We start from the raw sequence: 16764 nt of genomic DNA, 5'->3' as shown, positions 1-16764 counted from the left end.
TGTATTGTTTATAATGCATTTTATTGATTAATCGCAAATCTGGATTGTGACAAGGTTATCGTTTGTTCCACGATGGGCCGGTAATTAAATCACTGCGACAGCTGGCACAGCATGGCAACTCCCCGACGTATCCAATGCTCGGAGGGTTTGTCGGTTGGTAGGCGCATGGCGATGACAAAGTTCGTCGAGTGGCCCGTTGTCGACAGTGTCCCGCGTCTCTCGCTCGTCTTGTACAGCGGGCACTCGTAGCTCATCCTTTCCCCGATCTCCTCCTTTCTCTTGGGCTTCAGCCAAATCTACAATGTCAATAACAAACACAATCACTCCTCTGTTTTTCACCATACAAGTTATAAATTTATAGTACATATGTTTATTCGTCAAAGGAAACTCACGTATGGCATTTCATCGTACAATATCTTGGGGTAGCTCTCGCTTACGACCATCGTGTCTCTGTCGAATCTCGCCCCGTCCAGGAAGAGTCCCCAACTTGAACATCAAAGAGAGTAGATACAGTCGCTTTTAAAAGTAATGGTGCTACAAAAGTCAACCGAACATGGATAAATGTGATCCTTACACGTAGACGCCGTCCTCGGGCGACTCTGTCAGGCTGGTCTCTCTCATGACTTCAAAATCGTAGACCAGCAAGTCGATGGGAATCTGATGCTTCCTCGCGTAATTCTGGCGAGTTCCGGTGAGGAAAGCTTGGGTGAAGTAAAAACCGGACAGCCAGTAAGTTGACGGGGGGCCGTTATCGTACCAAGTCTTCGGAAAGGATGGTAAGCATTTTTACCCATGCATCGATACTTTAATATTTTTTAGCCAAGATATTTTAAGAAAAAACAAAAAAAAAATAACCTGTAAAAATTGCAGGCGAGCCAAAAAGTCCTCGACGTAGCTGCCCAGAGGTTTCAAAGAGGGGTACGAGAAGCGTTTCCACAGCCCGGGAATCCTCCCCGTTACCAGGGCGAAGAAGACTTGTTCCAGCTCGAAAGACATCACGACGCTGCCTGATGCGTTTTGATAAGGTATATTATATTGGAGCACGGGTTCCATTGGTTGATGGGGTGTGCGTGGGTATAATCGTGTACCTTTGATGGCCTTTTTGACGTTTACGAGGCTGCTCCTTATGCAGCCGAGGAGCTTGTTGAACCGGCCCATTTCTTGGACGAGCACGGTGTTCATGCTCTGGTTGTACAGGGTCGGATATTTTTCCATCGCTCTCACCAGGTCGTAATCCTCGGGTAACTTGGCCAATATGTCCGATGCGATTTTGTACACCACTTGATCTTCCGAGGCGCCACTCGCATCGTTACGCGATTTTTCCTGTCGAGTGCACAAAAAGTTGTATTTTTTACGCCATGCGCGGTCTGGGCCATTTTTCAGAACAACAATATAACCACTACGGCAAACACACCCAAACTACTTGAATGCTATTGAGACTAAGACTTAGATTACGCTGTGCTAGTTGTGAGGATATTTGAATATCGAGTGCCAATTTGCTAAACTAATTTAATAACAGCTGTACATCACCTTCGACTCCCACAAGTCCTATACATATAATGTCAAACAGTTGGTGAACAAAAAACGTAAATATTATAATATTAGTAGTTAATCGTCCGAGTGAAAATCGTTATGATTTTTCTCACCATCCGGTCCTACGGTAAGAGTATAGCAGTATGCATAGAAAATTCACATGGCATTATTAGAAAACTGAGTGGAAACGAAACGGCGGCTAAATTCCAAACCTGGGTAAGGAGCAGGGAGGAAAACAAGAGGTCCGTCTCCTGATTGTGCCGCAGTACGTCGGCGTTCTCGTGGAGCCCGAAAACGCTGGGCTTCGTCGTGATGGGAAATTTCCTCGTGAAGGTCAAATAAGCCTCGTACTCCTTGAACGAGGGACAGTAATAAATGTCGGACGTGTCGTCGAAGTAGTAAGTCTCCTTGTTCACGAGATCCCTGAAAATTCGTGTTCATATGTATAACTTGAGAGCACACAGCGACGACAATGTTGACGTACTCGTTGTAAAAGGTCCCGAGGATGGCCATGAGGGTGCGCCGGTCCCAGTCGTCGGTGACCCGGCCCCCGTAGTTACACTCGCCGGTCAGGTACAGTAGCGCCTCGTACTGCACGTCGTCGTAATCGTTCAGGGCCCGCCTCAGCTGGAGGAGGCTTATGCGCAGATCGGTCTCGTTGAACTCGTACGGTCTGCTCTCCCATAAACCACGAGGGTACATTATTTGTTGAATTCGTTACCCATTTAATAGTGGGTTGGGGATGCAATTGAGACGCACGTGTTCCAGCCGATGGGGCCAAAGTTGCGCCTTTCCTGGACAACCGCGTGGAAGAAGCAGAGACCAAAGAGGAGCCGTTTGAAGGGCTCGGCCTGCTCGCAGGACTCGAAGAATTCGGGGTCGCCGATCGGGTCGCTCGCGTACGACTTGAGGATGTTGGCGCGGAGGCCCTTGGGCGGCTCGTTGGTTATCTTGATCGAGTTCTGGAGCACCGAGGCCGGGAAGTGCTCGACCGGGTAGCTCGTCAGCCACAGCCGAAAGTCCGGATGGATCGTGTCGGGGCTGAGGTCCTCGCATATCCTCTCGAGGTTGTCCATCCAGGATTTGGCCAAGTGGCAGTTCTGCAGGACGATCCAGTTGCCCTCCTTGACCCCGTCGTTGATCATCTTGACGGCGATCGGACCCTGGCCTTGGCCGAGCGACAGGGAGAACAACCGGTTTGCACCATAGCCCTGGTCGTCCGCGAATTTCAACAGAATCTGCATCGGATCGGCCCCCGGGGTCAGGATGAATATCAGGGGCACGCTGCAGTTCGAGTCCGCGTACGGGGAGGCCAGATCGAACGCCGGGGCCTCGACGTACTCCGCCCCGAGTTGAGCTGTTTGCAAAATCGTTTGACCGATTTATCGTACGCGTATAATCGTGCGGTCGCATACGATTGTTACAATTACATTCGACGTAATTTTGCACGGCTGGGACGATCATGTCGGGTCGGAGGCATCTCAGCACTAGCATCCTCTCGAAGATGGACAGCTCGTCGAACGGCTGTGGTAAGCTCGAGGTCTGCGGCTCCTTGGAATCGTACACGTCCCTCCACGCCTCGCTGTTACTCTCGATGGCCTCCCGTAGACCCTTGTATGATTCGATCGATCGGTATTACTACGGGGTTTTTGAAGCGAAGGGTTTCGAGGGGGGTGAGTGAGAATGGAACCTGGAAGGGCGTGATCTCCGAGAGCCTGCAGAACTCGTTCCACGCCTGAGTCGGCATCCATGTGGTGGGGTTCTTGTGCGGGTTTTCGAGGCCGATTCCGCCGGTCAGGAGGAACATCCACTGCGTGTGGTCAACTTTGCCCTCGTTGTTCAGCAGGTTGATCACCAGTAGGAGCGAGAAGAGCAGCTTGTCCTTTTCGAAGAGGGATCGGCAGATGTTTTCGTAGAGGGATCGGGTGAAATACGCCTTGAGGTCCTCTATGCGGACCGCCACGTCCTCGACTTGCTCCGTGTTGTCGATCGCCATTTTGAAGAGGTTCACGAACCAGGTCAACGAGTACTGGTACATCGGATCGATGTTGGCCAAGTCGGCTTTGAAACATTTTTTTTTTATTTTTTTTTTTTTTTTTACCGGTGAGTCGATTAGAGGATGATGGATGAAGCACGCGTCACTTACTCGTCGTGAAAAATAGTACGGTGCTGTATACGGCTATCGGCATGTACTCCAGTCTAGTCGCGTCTATCGTTTTTTCTGTCAATTCGGCGGCTGCCTGCTTTTGATGGATCTCGTTGCTCAGAGCTGACGCGCACGTTTAATTAACAATTTTAGATTACAAATTTATTTACGAAAACGTTTTTTTTCCAATAGTCTATTTTTAATGTAACAATGATAAAAATATACATATATACATATATATTTTTAATCTTTATCGATTATGAATATCGAATAAAAAATTTGTTACCTTTTGAGGAGCTCAGCACGGCGATGGCTTCCTCATCCTCGAGAATGTCACCTTTGGACGAAGCCAACAGTGCCAATATTTTGTCCTCCGTTTCGTTGAGCATTCTATGGCACATAAATTAATATCGTATGAAAAAAAAAAAAAAATAAACGCTATAATATACACAAAAGTAAATTCGACGTAGGTGTATAGGTATTACTTTTTGTTGGCGGCTCCCTGAATGATGAGCGAATTCTTTTCCGACTCCAAGTCGGGCCTCTCCTTCGCCACCGTGAGTCCCAAGAGCTGATCCTCGAGTCCACTAGTGGTTATCATGAAGTTTATCAAAGTCACCTTGACCACGACTTCCGGCAGGTAATGCGGATTCCTGAGCTTCGTCGTTATGTACAACCTGCCAAATGTCACCGCCTCTGGATTATTCTCGCGCGAAAGCATTTCGAGGGAACCAAACGTATTATATACCGGAAATCAAAGTTGTACTCGATGATGGAATCGCCGAGCTTGATGCATAAGGCGCCCCCCTGCCTGAAGGTCTGTTTCAAGAGGATGGGCTCGAGCATCGCGTCGAGCTCTTCGCCGATGTTTTCGAGCAGAACCGGCTGACCGAACTGTATGGCGTTTTCCAATATCCTCGGGTAATCGTTCTGGCTCAGCTTTATTATGCTCAGGTTGTTTTCCTTCTCCATGTTTTTCACCCACTTGTTCGCCTGGCCCTGCGGATCGATCATCAACGGCCAACGCCTCGCGTTCCTACGCTCATAATACATCGTAAAATTATTATACAACTGCCCATCGTAGATATTATTACATCCTTTCACACATTGTCAAAAGCAATCAATATTGGAAATCGCTTACTTAGCTGCAATTTTACGATTTTTTTTTTTTTCCCCCCCACGAATCAATATACATTTCACGTGTGTATACGTACTTGACAATGATGCCGTTGTCGGTTGAAAAGGCATCGGTGGGCAGGCCGTAGATGTTCCAGGACCGTATCAGAACCGGGTCGCCCAAAACCTCGCGTAACTGAAAGTCCTTGGTGCAAACGATACCGAGACTCGTGCAGAGCTCGACCCACTCGTTGGTCTGCTTGACCCGGTACGGGGTCGTGAAGGGGCCCAAGTACGCGATCACACCGGACGCGATCATAATGTCACCCGTCAGACGAAAGTATCTGGAAAAAAAAAACAAAAAAAAAAAAAAAACTTTATGACAACAGCAACGAGGGAGAAGCATATCATGTACCTGTTGGCCAGCTGGCTGGCGTTGTCGGACCAGCGGGCGTACTCCCCGCCGAGGCCGCCGATCAGCTCCTCGGCACGTTTGAGCTTCTGCTCGCACTCGGCGACCTTGTCGATCATCCCCTGGTAGTCGGCCTTTCTCTTGGCGAGCTCGGCCTCGAGGTCGGCCAGCCTCGCCTGGACCTCCCTGAGCTGCTCGCGCTTCACGCTCAGCTTGCCCATGGCGTCGTCGTACATGGCCTGCGCCTCGGCCAAGGCCTGCTGCTTCGGCGCCACCACCTTGGCCACCTTGTCGTACTCGGATATCGCGTAGACCCACTTGCAGAGGCCCTCGCACGCCGTCGAGACGTTCTTTATCTTGTTCGGGTCGAAGCTCGCGTTGGTCAGGTACTCCCGGCGGATCTTCTCGATCGCCCGCTCCCCCACGTTGTCCTTGTCGAACTTTATTGACCAAAAGACCAACCGTCGTCATCATTTACCATTTTTGTCGATGACACATTGCACCCATATCATACCGTGATCAGAGAGTCGAGGAACTTGACGTCGCTGAGGACCTTCAGCGAGGACTTCCAGTAATCCTCGGCCATCCTCCCGTCCGGCTGTTGGATCCTTTCGGGCTTGACCCCCTTGAGGATGCAAATGCTCTCCATGACGAGTTTGACGCCCGCCGGGGGGTTCTTCATAGCCTTGACCACGGCTACGTCCGACATGGTGAGGGTGTTGAGGGCCGCCTCGGCTTCCCGGAGGATCGGCATGGCTTCCTCGAGATTCGCGTCGCACTCGGCCTTTATCTCCGCGGCTTTTCCCGCCACCTCCTACCGACGCAAACCCCAGATACACGTGACATATGACGTTGCGATCTACAGCTCCCTTATTGCCATACCAGGGCGGCTTCCTCGTCCAGCTTGATGACCGCCTCGACCTCGGCAACGTCCGCGCTCTCCTTTTCCACGCGGGTCAGGATCTTTTGCACGTCCTCCGTCGCCTCGAGCAGCATGGGCTGCAGGTTCCTCAGGGTGATCTGCATCTCCTCGACGTCCCGCTGCGTCTTGTCCAGCCGGCCCAGGCCACCCTCGTACCGGGCCTTGCTCTCCAATATTTCGCTTCGCGCAACGAGGAAAAAACGTCAATAATGGTTAAACCATTATATTGTATATACCCTTACTTTCTCTTGATGGCCAGTAGGCTCTTGAAGGTGGCGATGAGCTCGAGGTAGGAGGTCGGCGTCACGTAGTTGTGCCTGCCGAGGCGCTCGAGAAACTCGGCGCTCAGAGTTTGCGTCGACACGTGGAACACTTGGCACATCTCGGTGGCAGCGCTACGCTCGGCGGTCGTAAGCTCGATTTCGCTCAGGAATTTCATCGCCACGGCAGACAGGGCATCCCCCGGCCACGGCTGGCCAAACCAATCACAGCTCCGATCATTTGTTATTACACGCGATCGGATCATAAAATAAGGTATAGGTTCATTGTACCTGCATCCAATCGATGGTACAGCAGTTGACGAGGGCGGGAAACTTGCGGATCCGAACGCGAAAGTTGTCCCCTACGGAGAATCAAGTATACCATTGAGTAACGATTTTTGCGTAGTAGTATACGTGATGAAATCGATCATTGGGTATAACCCGTGGAGGACATGGCGACGACAATGTGCAGCTGATCCCGAGCTATCTGGATAAAGAGGTTGAAGAGGGCGACGAGGCTGCCGTCGGTCTGCAACGACTTGTCGCGTTGCCTGTCGACCTGGCGCATCTTCTCGCAAATCTCGGCCTTCTCCTCGTTGCTGAACAAGTTCGGCACCTGCGCTCAATTCTCCACGCTTCAGCCCCACCATCGCCAACAATGTGTAATCCTATACCCACCTCGCCAGTGTTGAGCATGTTGTTGATGTCCTCGAGGAAGCTTTCCTCCTTTATCTGGGTGTCGGTGAACAGGAAGGTCGAGTGTAGCTCGCTCGAGGTCGCCTTGAGCATGATCTTCTTGATGTCCTCGTGCCAGTCGGGGACCGAGTAGGTCTTGCTTATCTCGACCTGGTGGACCTCGTAGTCGCATATGTGCGAGGCGAGCCGGGTCAGGGACTGCCGGCCCGAGCCACCTACGCCGACGAGGAGGGCGTGGCTCCGGGGCTGCTTTATGATGCGCGCGATCTTCGAGAGGTGCTCTATGGCGAAGCGGAACAACACCAGGTTCATCGGTTTCTTCGTCATCGAGTTGTACTCGGACAGGTAATTCTCGACGATGCTGCGCAACAGCTCCAAGTCCGACACCTCCTGGTACAGCCGCTGATCGGCCTTCGGATCGGCAAAGTCGCAGTACACGAGCTTGCGCAGCTCGATCTCGCCGATCTGGTCGTTTATTGTATATTCGTTTATAGCATCGATGTAAATTTTTTGGGTTTTTTTTTTTTTTTTTTTTTTTTTTTTGTTTCACACACTTACGGGCTTGGATTTGTCGCTCTTCAGCTTGGCGAACATCCCGTCGAGGTCGGCGTCCATTTTCTCCTTGAGCGTGATGCGTAACTGCTGGATGAGCCAGTCGATGTCGTTGTCGACCAACCGATCGCCAAACACTCGCAACACTTCGTGGACCCACAGTTTCTTCATGTTCACCAGAGTCGGCATGGTCTCGGGCACCGACAAGAGGACGCCCTGAAATAAAAAGTGAGGCAACGTTGTTCTTTTCTGATCACATGGAAATTGTCGACTCCGAGTCCACCTGAATGACTCTAGAAAAGTCGCGGAGGTTGAACAAGTAGTGCGACTTGGCCGGGGTGGGCAGCAGGTATTCCAGACTCTTTTTGTACACGTCGAGAGTAGCCAGGACGATTTGATCGATGCAGGGGTCGAACTCTTTGCTGAAACCTCTGGAAAAATAATTTCACGAAACTTCATACATGTATACCGCTTGTACGATAAAGCGAGAGTCTGTTGAAGCGTATTGCCTGGTGTCGAGGTGCCAGAGAATGATTTTGCTGAATATGGCGATCATAACGTCGTCCCGGAACTCTGAGATCGCGGTGACGAAAAAGTGCCGCTTGAACCGAGGAGTCACGTCCTTGCCACCACCCACGGGTGGACTCATGGCGCACATCAACTGAAGATCTATCAGCTTGATCGTCGAACAGTCCTTTCTGTCGTACCTGTATAAAGTATAACATAACGTTGTATACACGTAAGAGCCACAAAAACAATAACGAGTGTACATGCGTACCAAGTAGCTTGATCGAGCAATTGCCTGAGGATTTCAATGGGGGGCTGAGCCCCGTACTCTTCCTTCATGGGCATGGAGACGTCGTCGATGAAGATGACGCACAGCTTTCCCAGGGGCGGGCCAAAGACGCCCTTCCTCCTCTTGTCGAGTTTGCTCATGATGATGTCCTGCGTCTGGTTGGCCGAGGTTTGCGCCGAGAAGTTGATGAACAGCGGCTTGTACACGGTCAAGTCGTTCTTCTTTAGGAGAAAGTCCGTCGCGTAGACCGACTTGCCGGTCCCCGTTGGCCCGACCACCAGGACCGGCTTCTGGTGCTGCACGAGCATCTGGAAGAGACTCATGTACCGTATGGTCTCGATCGTCGGCACTATTATCTGGTTGACCGGGACGTCGCGCGGGATCGCTGGCATGTTCACCAACTCGTCCGACCACAGCTTCCACTTGCCCTTGCCCTTATTTCGAATTCCGTGTTATCATGTGAGGATACATATACCAATGTCCCAATGAATGACGTTATTTAAGCGAACCTCCTTGATGAACCTGTAATCGAAAACCGAGCCGTCTTTGGGCATGATGTAGATGTACGGCTTCCTCGGAGGCAGCACTGGCTCCGCGAGTCCAAGCTGGGACGCCAAATCCGCGGGAAACTCCTTCTCCAAAAGACCGTGGAAGAGCGCGCTGAATATTTCCCTGTCCCTTTCGATGAGAGTGCCGCCCAGGGCCCAAATGCAGGAGAAGAAAAACGAGCCCTGCTTGGAAATGCCATGTGACATTCAAGGTTTCAACAGTAAATATACCCTGCAATAATAGTTAGTACTCGCTTCGATCTGGGCTCGTAGGTCCAAGTCGTTGGGGGCGCCGTCGGTGATTTCTCTGTAGTCGTCGAGGAAGCAGTCCATCAGGTAGGTGATGGACCGTACGAGGTTGGCATCGGGCATCGGGCACATTTCCTACGGGAAGTTTGCGTGAGTTTCAAGGTGTACGTCGCAACGGGGGTTGCATACCGTGACGTTGCATCGCCTGAGGAGATACAAGATCGGCTTGCAGAATCTCATGAAGAGGGACTCGTACAGGAAGGTCCGCAGCCACTGGCTCAGGATCGAGGGGGCTGTCGCTATCCAGGACTGCAGCAGGGGCTCCCAGCCCAAACTCGACGGCTCCATGTAGATCATACCTGACGTCAAATGGCAGATATTTTTCTTTTCTTCTTCTCATAAAAAAAAAAAAAAAACAACGACCCACCACAGCGAGACACCGTCGCGGGAGAGGCCGCTTCCAGGTCCATTGGCTCAAAGATCAGGTTGGTCGTCGGCGCCAACTGGATGATTTCCCCGCTCATGAGGCACAATTTTTTGTTGTCGTCCAGAACCGTGTTCATGTTCTCTATCCACACGGCGTCTATCGGCCCGTCCTTTGTTGTGTTCATTCAAACGAAAATTTTAGCAAATATTTGTACTTGTCGGGAAAAGGTTTATACTTACGAATATCAGCCACTTTCTGTTGTTGTTGGTCGACGTCGCGAACGCGCGGTAGCTGATTGCCAGTATCCCGTCGGACCACTCGTGGGACGTTGGATCGAACTATTGCCCAACGACATTTTTATTATTATTATTATTTTTTTTTCGTATTTACAATGATCACTTGATTACCTGACCGTACAGCTGGCCGATCGTGATGGCTTTCGGGTTGATGACCGTTATCTCGACCCTCCGCTCGTTCATTAGATTCTACAACCAAACGAACGTTTTTTGGTACAAAAATAATCAGGCGGGTAAGCGGAACATTATTTTGTACTCACTCGTTCCTCGCAGAGCTCGAGAGCAGCGGCTAGCATCTTGTACGCGGTGCTCTTGCCGCCAAAGGGCAAGCCCACGATCATGAACCCGTGACGGACGATCATCATTTCGTAGATCTGCTGGACCTTCATCAAAAAGGCTGGTGTGCACTGGATGTTGGCCTGCGAGCACGCCTCCAGGGTACACGCGTTCAGGTCCGTGTAGTCCGGCTCAGGGAGCACGACGTTCGGGAACAGGTCCGACATTATACCCTGCCGACCGACCATTTAAACAAAACTAGGACAGGGTCGTGATGAAAAAAAAAAAAAAAAAAAAAAAGTATCCTCACGTTGAAGAGCGGGAGATCGGGGTTCAAGAATTTCGGGAGGTTGACGTCCCTGATGCTCCGCAGGACCAAAATGTCCTCGTTCTCGTCCGGGTACTTGAGCTTCAAGTTCCCGGTGGCCAGCAGCACCGACTTGACCGCCCTCATCCCGTAATCGTAGTGGCTCTGGGTCGACAGCTGCTCCGAGCACAGCCGATACGTAGTGACGATTTTCACCGACAGTGGACGCGCGTTCAGGAAGCCAAACGAGTACAGGGTGTTCTCGGATATGAGCGCGTAATCGGGCACCTGTCGGCATATTCCCCGTGTACCTGTTATTGTGACTTTTGACGCCGAGTCGGCGCGCCTACCATCATGGCCACGGATCTGAACAGGGCCTTGAGGTTGTCGGGGAGCTCGGATCTCCCGGCGTACCCGGGATTCATGGTGATGAAGACGGCACAAGTGGGGTCCAAACGTAGCTCGGTGCCTTCGAAGGTGAGGGTGGAGTGGCCGGAGTTGATGGCCCGTTGTATCGTGAGGATTTGCTGGGCCACGACCGACAGGACCTCCAAGTCGATGCGGTTGAACTCGTCGAAGCACGACCAGGCGCCCGAGGCGGCGATGCCCTTGAAGAACTTGCCCATGGCCGCGTAATCGAGGCCCTCCGAGCAATTGAATACGACGCACTGCTTGGCCACGGCTTTCGCCAGGTCCTTGGTGGTCTCGGTTTTCCCGGTACCCGCCGGGCCCTCCGGTGCCCCGCCCAGGTGCAAGCTCAGGGCCCCAAAGAGGGTCCTGTAGCACCTGTCCGTCAGTGGTGTGATCACCAGCCGTGAGCTGTTCCCCAGGTACTCGTAGCCGTAGGCCAACGAGGCGTTTATCATCATCGTTATCAGGTTTTCATCCTTAATACACGAAATTCTCCCCTCTTTTATTTCATATCCCTCTCGACGTGCAATCATGGTACATATAGAACAAGTGTATGACGGAAACTCACCATCCAGTAGTATCTCAGTTGGCAAATCCATTTGAAGTCGGTGGCGTTGGACACGTTTTGCCGAGCAAGTCCGACCAGGACGTCCCGAGCGTGGACGTCCAGAGTCACCAGGGCCTCTTTGCAACGAATCACCAATTTTGAAAGTGCTTTGGTATACGATTAGCTGAGTATACATATAATACCGAGGGTGGTGCGATTTTGCTCCGACAACTTTCCGCGGACGAGTTTGACGATTTCTCCGAGCTCGTGGATGCAAGCGTCGACGTAGTCGTGCAAACTTTGGGGCGCCGTTGGCATCGCGTTCGTTATGTCGTTCGTCCAGTACAGCTGGGACATGCACAGGATCGTTTGGCCCGGCCAGTCCAGGACCCACTCGCTCCTCGCTTTGGTTGGATACGCATCTTTGGCCCGTATCACCTACACCGAAAGTCATTGTTGTAATCATCTCCGTGGGATAGTCAAACGAATTTGCATTGTACCTGAGCTCGAATGCTCTTCTTCATGTCCATTTCCAGTTCCACGAGCCATTTTTCCACTTGACCCTTGGCGGCCGACGTGTCGATGACGTCTTCCAGCGTCACTTGTTCCCCTTCCGAGGATATCATCGCCGTCACCTCCATCTCTTCGGTAAAGTTCAACTTGGCTATACCTTCGAAGCACTTTTTCAGGTGCGGCTGAACACTGCATTTTTACAATTATTTCCACTGATTTGTGTGATACGCAGGGTCGGCTTGTTTTACCGTTTCGGGTCCTTGGTTTCCGAGAGAATTTCCAGGAGCTCGTCGTTCGACAGGAAGAAAAATCGGGGAAAGTAGAGCCGCTTCTTTTCCAAGTAGTCGTTCAGCCCCTTTTGGATCAGGTCCAACAGATTCGTCGACTTTTTCAAACGATCGAGCATCTTTTCGATCTCTATCACTGCCATGACTTTCGGCTCTAGGACCACGTTCGACATTATGTCCCTCCAAATCTGCGTGGACACACGAGATGTATTTACGATTTGAGAAATTGACATTCGCACAATGTTATATTGCAAACTTTGTCGACGGCACTGAAGCGCCGGCCCTCTTCCGGCATCTGTTGCTGGATGTCGGGGGAAGAAAAAATCGGCTCGAGGTACATCCAGGTCGCCTGTACCTTCAGCCAGTAGTCTATAATGTCCTGAAGCATGTACAACGTAGCTTCCCACTCCCTGAAAAACAAAAATGGTAAATTTTCCACAAGAGAGGGGATTTTCCGCGAGGCGTACAGAGTCTCTTTCTCGAAGGGCTTGATGTAGACCGAGTTCTTCATCGTCTGGGCTTTCGTGAGATGGTCGTCCAGGAGCACCTGGATCTCGTCGACGCTCGCTATCACGTGGGTCCCGGTGTCGCGGTACGGATTTATCGTGAACTCCATGTCGGTCCACTCGGCGTGCATCTTCGTCAGGGCCTTCTCCAAATTGCTCTCCTTCGTCGCCGCCTCCGCTATGCCCTCGAACTTTGGCACGTAATCGTCCAGCCCGAAATCTATTACCTACACGGTATACAACGCGTGCGAGTGTTTAATCACGATCACAGCTTTCGTTGGAATAATCCAAGGATACGTGTGCCCACCTTGGCAAGGGTCATGCCAGAGTCCACCTTGATGGGGAAGCCGACGATCTCGGAGACCTGTTCCCAGTGCCGAGGCTTCATTCCCGGGTTGCCGAGGGTCATGATGAGGGGCATGTGCTCCTTGAACTCCTCGATCATTATTCTGACCGTCTCGGCGAGTCGGCGCACCAGCGGCACTTGGAACGTCTTCTCGAGCTTGAGTACCGTGCGGTAGGCCGTGCCCGTCTCCGTGTCTATGTCGTCGGGGTCGTAGCTGCCCACCACGGAGCTCGTCCAGTTTTTGTTGCTCGACAGAAACTCGCACGCCGCGTCGTAGAACTTTTTGTACGGCGCCAGCTTGTCCGCGATCTGCGACACGATCGAGGTGCTGAGCATCGAGAAAAAAGCCCATAGGGCCATGCCGATCTTTCTTTTTTTTTTTTTTTTTTTTTACCTTTTTTCGGAGAGGGTACTGCGTCAATTCCCAGCCAAACATCTGCTCCTCGGCGTTGAAGGCGTCTATGGTCTCCACGGCGGCGACGAGCCGATTTTCCAAGCGATCGGCTTTCTTTTTGTACCGAAAGATTTCCTCGACGTTGCCCCAGTGCTGCATCTCCTCGCACTGCCTCTCGTACACCTGCAGGTCGTCCCGGAATTTTTCCACCCGCTCCTTCAGCGCCTGCTGGTACTCGCCGGTTTTACTCGCGACGATGCGCAGGTGCTCCTCGAAGATCGACGGCATGCGGTGGCACCTGCGCGTCGCGGATCATTAGGAATACACTTGGGAATTTGAGGCTCATCGGCGCAGCTAACCATTGAAAGGCCACGTTGTTGGTTTTCATCTCGATCGAGGTGAGCGGCGCGTAGTCAGACAGCAACAGGATGTACTTGATGATCTCCTGAAGCCTCTTCTCCAAGCCCCTGACCATCTCGGTCTGGGCCCTTTTCACAAAGTCGCTCAGCTCCACGAGCTCGAGGGTGTTGGGGGGGACGCTCAGCGCCCGGTCGGAGATGCCCTGGAACTCCTCGCCGATGCTGCAAAGTAACCATCGCTTTTCACTTGGACGAGCCGATGAGTCTCGCGTCGAAACTTACGCCTTTGACTCGAGCTGGTAGTCGCCGATGAGCTTGTTCAAGAGAACGTCCCTGCAGTCCAAGGCAGCCTCGACCAACTGGTTGATGAGCTCCCGCTTGTGGATCTCGAATATACCGATCGACACCGTCGCCTCGAACTCGAGTGGTATGCGCTTGGACAGCTGGTCGTACCGATCTATGAGCTCCCCGTACGCTTGGAAGGACGGCGGAGGGTCCGACTCCAGGATCGACTCGATGTACTTTGCCTCTTCCCGATTGACCAAGCTCAAGTACTTGTCGAACTCTTGCAACAGAAACTCCGGGCCTATCCGCATCTGCTCGAGCAGATTGGTAATTCTCGCCACGTGCGATTCCACCTGGTCCTCGGAAATGTCCGGCTGGACATTTTTTGTTGTTGTTGTTGTTGTTAACCAACCAGAGCTTGTGGGGGAAAAAAGTTTCGCTCTATAAGAACCTGCAAGTTTTCGTCGTTGGAGAGGCCCGGCAGTAGTTTGGCATCGATCCTTTCGTGCTCGGCGACCGCGTCGACGAGCGAGCGCAGAAGAGAATTAAACCTGTTGGCGAACGCCTTGAAGGACGGTTCGAAAACCAGGACTTCGTTTTTCGCCACGACGTTGACGATGAATCGACATCGGTTTGCCTGCGCGCGAGGAAAAATGTTGATAAAAACGAGGATTGGTTGCGCGATTGGTCCATTGGTTTACTTTTACCTCGGCGTTCATCAAAAAGTCCATGTAGTCGTCGACCGATTTCAGACAGAGGCACCTCAGTTGATCTTTCATGATGGTAGCGAGGCATTTGAACAGTTTCACGCTGACCTCGTGACTTTTGTCCAGAGCTAGGGTGCCTTTTTTCTGGGCCTTTGAAATACAATGCATATGCTCGAGGACAATTTGGGACATTGTGCCATTCATGTACTTACGTTGCGGCAGATGTTTGCGATTCGCGCGATCCATCGCTCGTTGAGTTGCTTCTTCACATTGTTGACCATTTGAGAAAATTCAAAGTCAAACATCGACAAGTTGAAGGCACCATCGTGCGACAAAAAATGCTCTTTGTCCATCTGCTTTGCCGCGCTACGATCGGTATTCTCAATACACTGTGCTCAACGAGAGTTTCTCAATAAGTTCGCTAGGAAATGTACGTATTTTCATCCGTTACCTGAATTCGCGCGCCCAAAAGTCCAATGCTTTTCTCAGACACGGGTGGTACAGCACCAACGATTTCTCGATCTTCTTTCGCACCCTCCGAAACCTATTCTTGCTTTTTTGTAGGGACTCAATGCTAACGCTGAATTTCTGCTTGGAAAAATAGATTTTTTTAAAATTTATTTTCACCTCGTAAGCAAACGAGATTGGAATGAAATAAGGCAACCTGAGGGGAGTGACTTTCTTGGGTTGGGCCACAATGGAGGACGAAATCGACAACCGATCTCCTGACGCTCTGCGTGTATTCGTCAACCACCTCCTGGACGCACCTCCGCATCACGTCGGGGAAGCGCCGGCTCGACTTTTTCGGCACACTCGCCAAAATAGCGTCGAGCGCCTTGGGGTCCAGCGGGGGAATGTATTCGTTGCCGATTCCGTGCGCGACGTACTGCTGGTACTTTGACGATCGCGCGCGATCGCCGATCGCAAAGTACCCGAGCCCGTACTTTTGAACGTCTTCGTCCTGTTTCTTTGCTATCGCTTCGACCAAGGTGCAACGGAACTCTTCCCTTCGCCGCCTCAGCGCCGTGTAACTGTTTTTCGCGAACTTGGCTTCCTTCTCTTTCCTGTACGCCGTGGTTTTGTCGACCCTGTGCGAGGAAGAAAATGTTCAACAAGTACCTACCAACAACCAATTTTTTTTTTTACCGTAATTGTTTTTCCTTCGCTGGATCGAACACGAGCTGGGGTGCGTCGAATATGGAAAACTCGGTGAGGATGTTGTCCAACTGTTCGTTGTTTTTCCTCTTATTTCTCACGAATTTCTCCAACTTCTTGATGTCCATGCCGTGGCACTCGTGAAATCTTGCCATGTTGAGGTCCGTCATGGCTGTTTCGAGTTTTAAACATGTACCTGTTTCGAGAAACACTTTGTCCCGTTGCCTCAAGGTAGGTTACGTTATTTCGGGGCCGGTATTGCACGTAACCATAGTAATAAACGCCAATATATCGATTAGGGGTACTTTTTTTGTACGAGGAAATCAAAAGAATCAACTTTTAGATATGATAGGTATTTTATTTTTAATAATATGTTGTTCTACACACGTAACGATATACAACTACAATATACGTTTCACATCTTGTTTCGTACAATTAGAAAACAATTTTGAAAAATATTTATAGACTTTTGTTTTCTTCGATACACGTGGAGTAATAAAATATTCAATCGTGTTTTATTACAATATAATATAGTATTGCATCAGTGATTGTCGCTCAAACTTATACTTTTTTTTTTTTTTCCTTTTTGATTACCTACCTCTTATTTTTCTCTCTTACTTACATTTAGGAGGATGGAATCAGATAATGGTTACATTGAACATTTAGAAATCAATATCAAATTAATTCAAAACTTGTAGCTCCGATGCACGATTCTTCA

The 16764-nt window shown here is 50.9% G+C and overlaps 1 protein-coding gene across 1 annotated transcript; it reads right to left on the bottom strand.

Moving 5' to 3' along the window:
• Positions 1–26: 26 nt before the first annotated feature.
• Positions 27–16216, bottom strand: LOC106645948 (dynein axonemal heavy chain 7). The gene is made up of 53 exons (XM_089588548.1): positions 16038–16216; positions 15556–15979; positions 15343–15479; positions 15104–15257; positions 14892–15041; positions 14636–14821; positions 14182–14558; positions 13900–14121; positions 13541–13838; positions 13108–13455; positions 12762–13027; positions 12551–12704; positions 12256–12482; positions 11995–12196; positions 11698–11932; positions 11495–11631; positions 10887–11423; positions 10540–10824; positions 10214–10462; positions 10065–10142; positions 9897–9995; positions 9658–9826; positions 9420–9589; positions 9237–9365; positions 8943–9164; positions 8416–8867; positions 8147–8344; positions 7921–8068; positions 7644–7853; positions 7068–7550; positions 6831–7005; positions 6681–6751; positions 6372–6601; positions 6090–6309; positions 5722–6021; positions 5211–5647; positions 4894–5139; positions 4428–4715; positions 4165–4356; positions 3966–4069; positions 3680–3802; positions 3224–3594; positions 2964–3144; positions 2293–2890; positions 2018–2206; positions 1746–1956; positions 1647–1655; positions 1531–1548; positions 1089–1323; positions 856–1007; positions 575–762; positions 393–486; positions 27–296 (listed from the first exon to the last, which is right to left on the bottom strand). Exons 1-53 carry the CDS (start codon positions 16214–16216, stop codon positions 90–92), a joined length of 11964 nt encoding a protein of 3987 aa, XP_089444674.1. The 3' UTR covers positions 27–89.
• Between the last annotated feature and the right edge of the window lie 548 nt (positions 16217–16764).

This window comes from Copidosoma floridanum, unplaced genomic scaffold, assembly GCF_036245765.1.
Source record: "Copidosoma floridanum isolate Cflo_tuat_1 unplaced genomic scaffold, Cflo_Japanese_pri ptg000001l, whole genome shotgun sequence".
Taxonomy (NCBI): domain Eukaryota; kingdom Metazoa; phylum Arthropoda; class Insecta; order Hymenoptera; family Encyrtidae; genus Copidosoma; species Copidosoma floridanum.
This window is presented reverse-complemented; position numbering and strand designations above follow the sequence as displayed.

Excerpts from the sequence above, each read along its gene's own strand:
- LOC106645948 (XM_089588548.1), bottom strand. The coding sequence starts at position 16,216 with ATGACGGACCTCAACATGGCAAGATTTCACGAGTGCCACGGCATGGAC. Across the intron at positions 11,933-11,994 it reads AGAAGAGCATTCGAGCTCAG|GTGATACGGGCCAAAGATGC; the intron begins GTACAATGCAAA and ends CTTTCGGTGTAG. Across the intron at positions 763-855 it reads CTCGCCTGCAATTTTTACAG|ACTTGGTACGATAACGGCCC; the intron begins GTTATTTTTTTT and ends TCCTTTCCGAAG.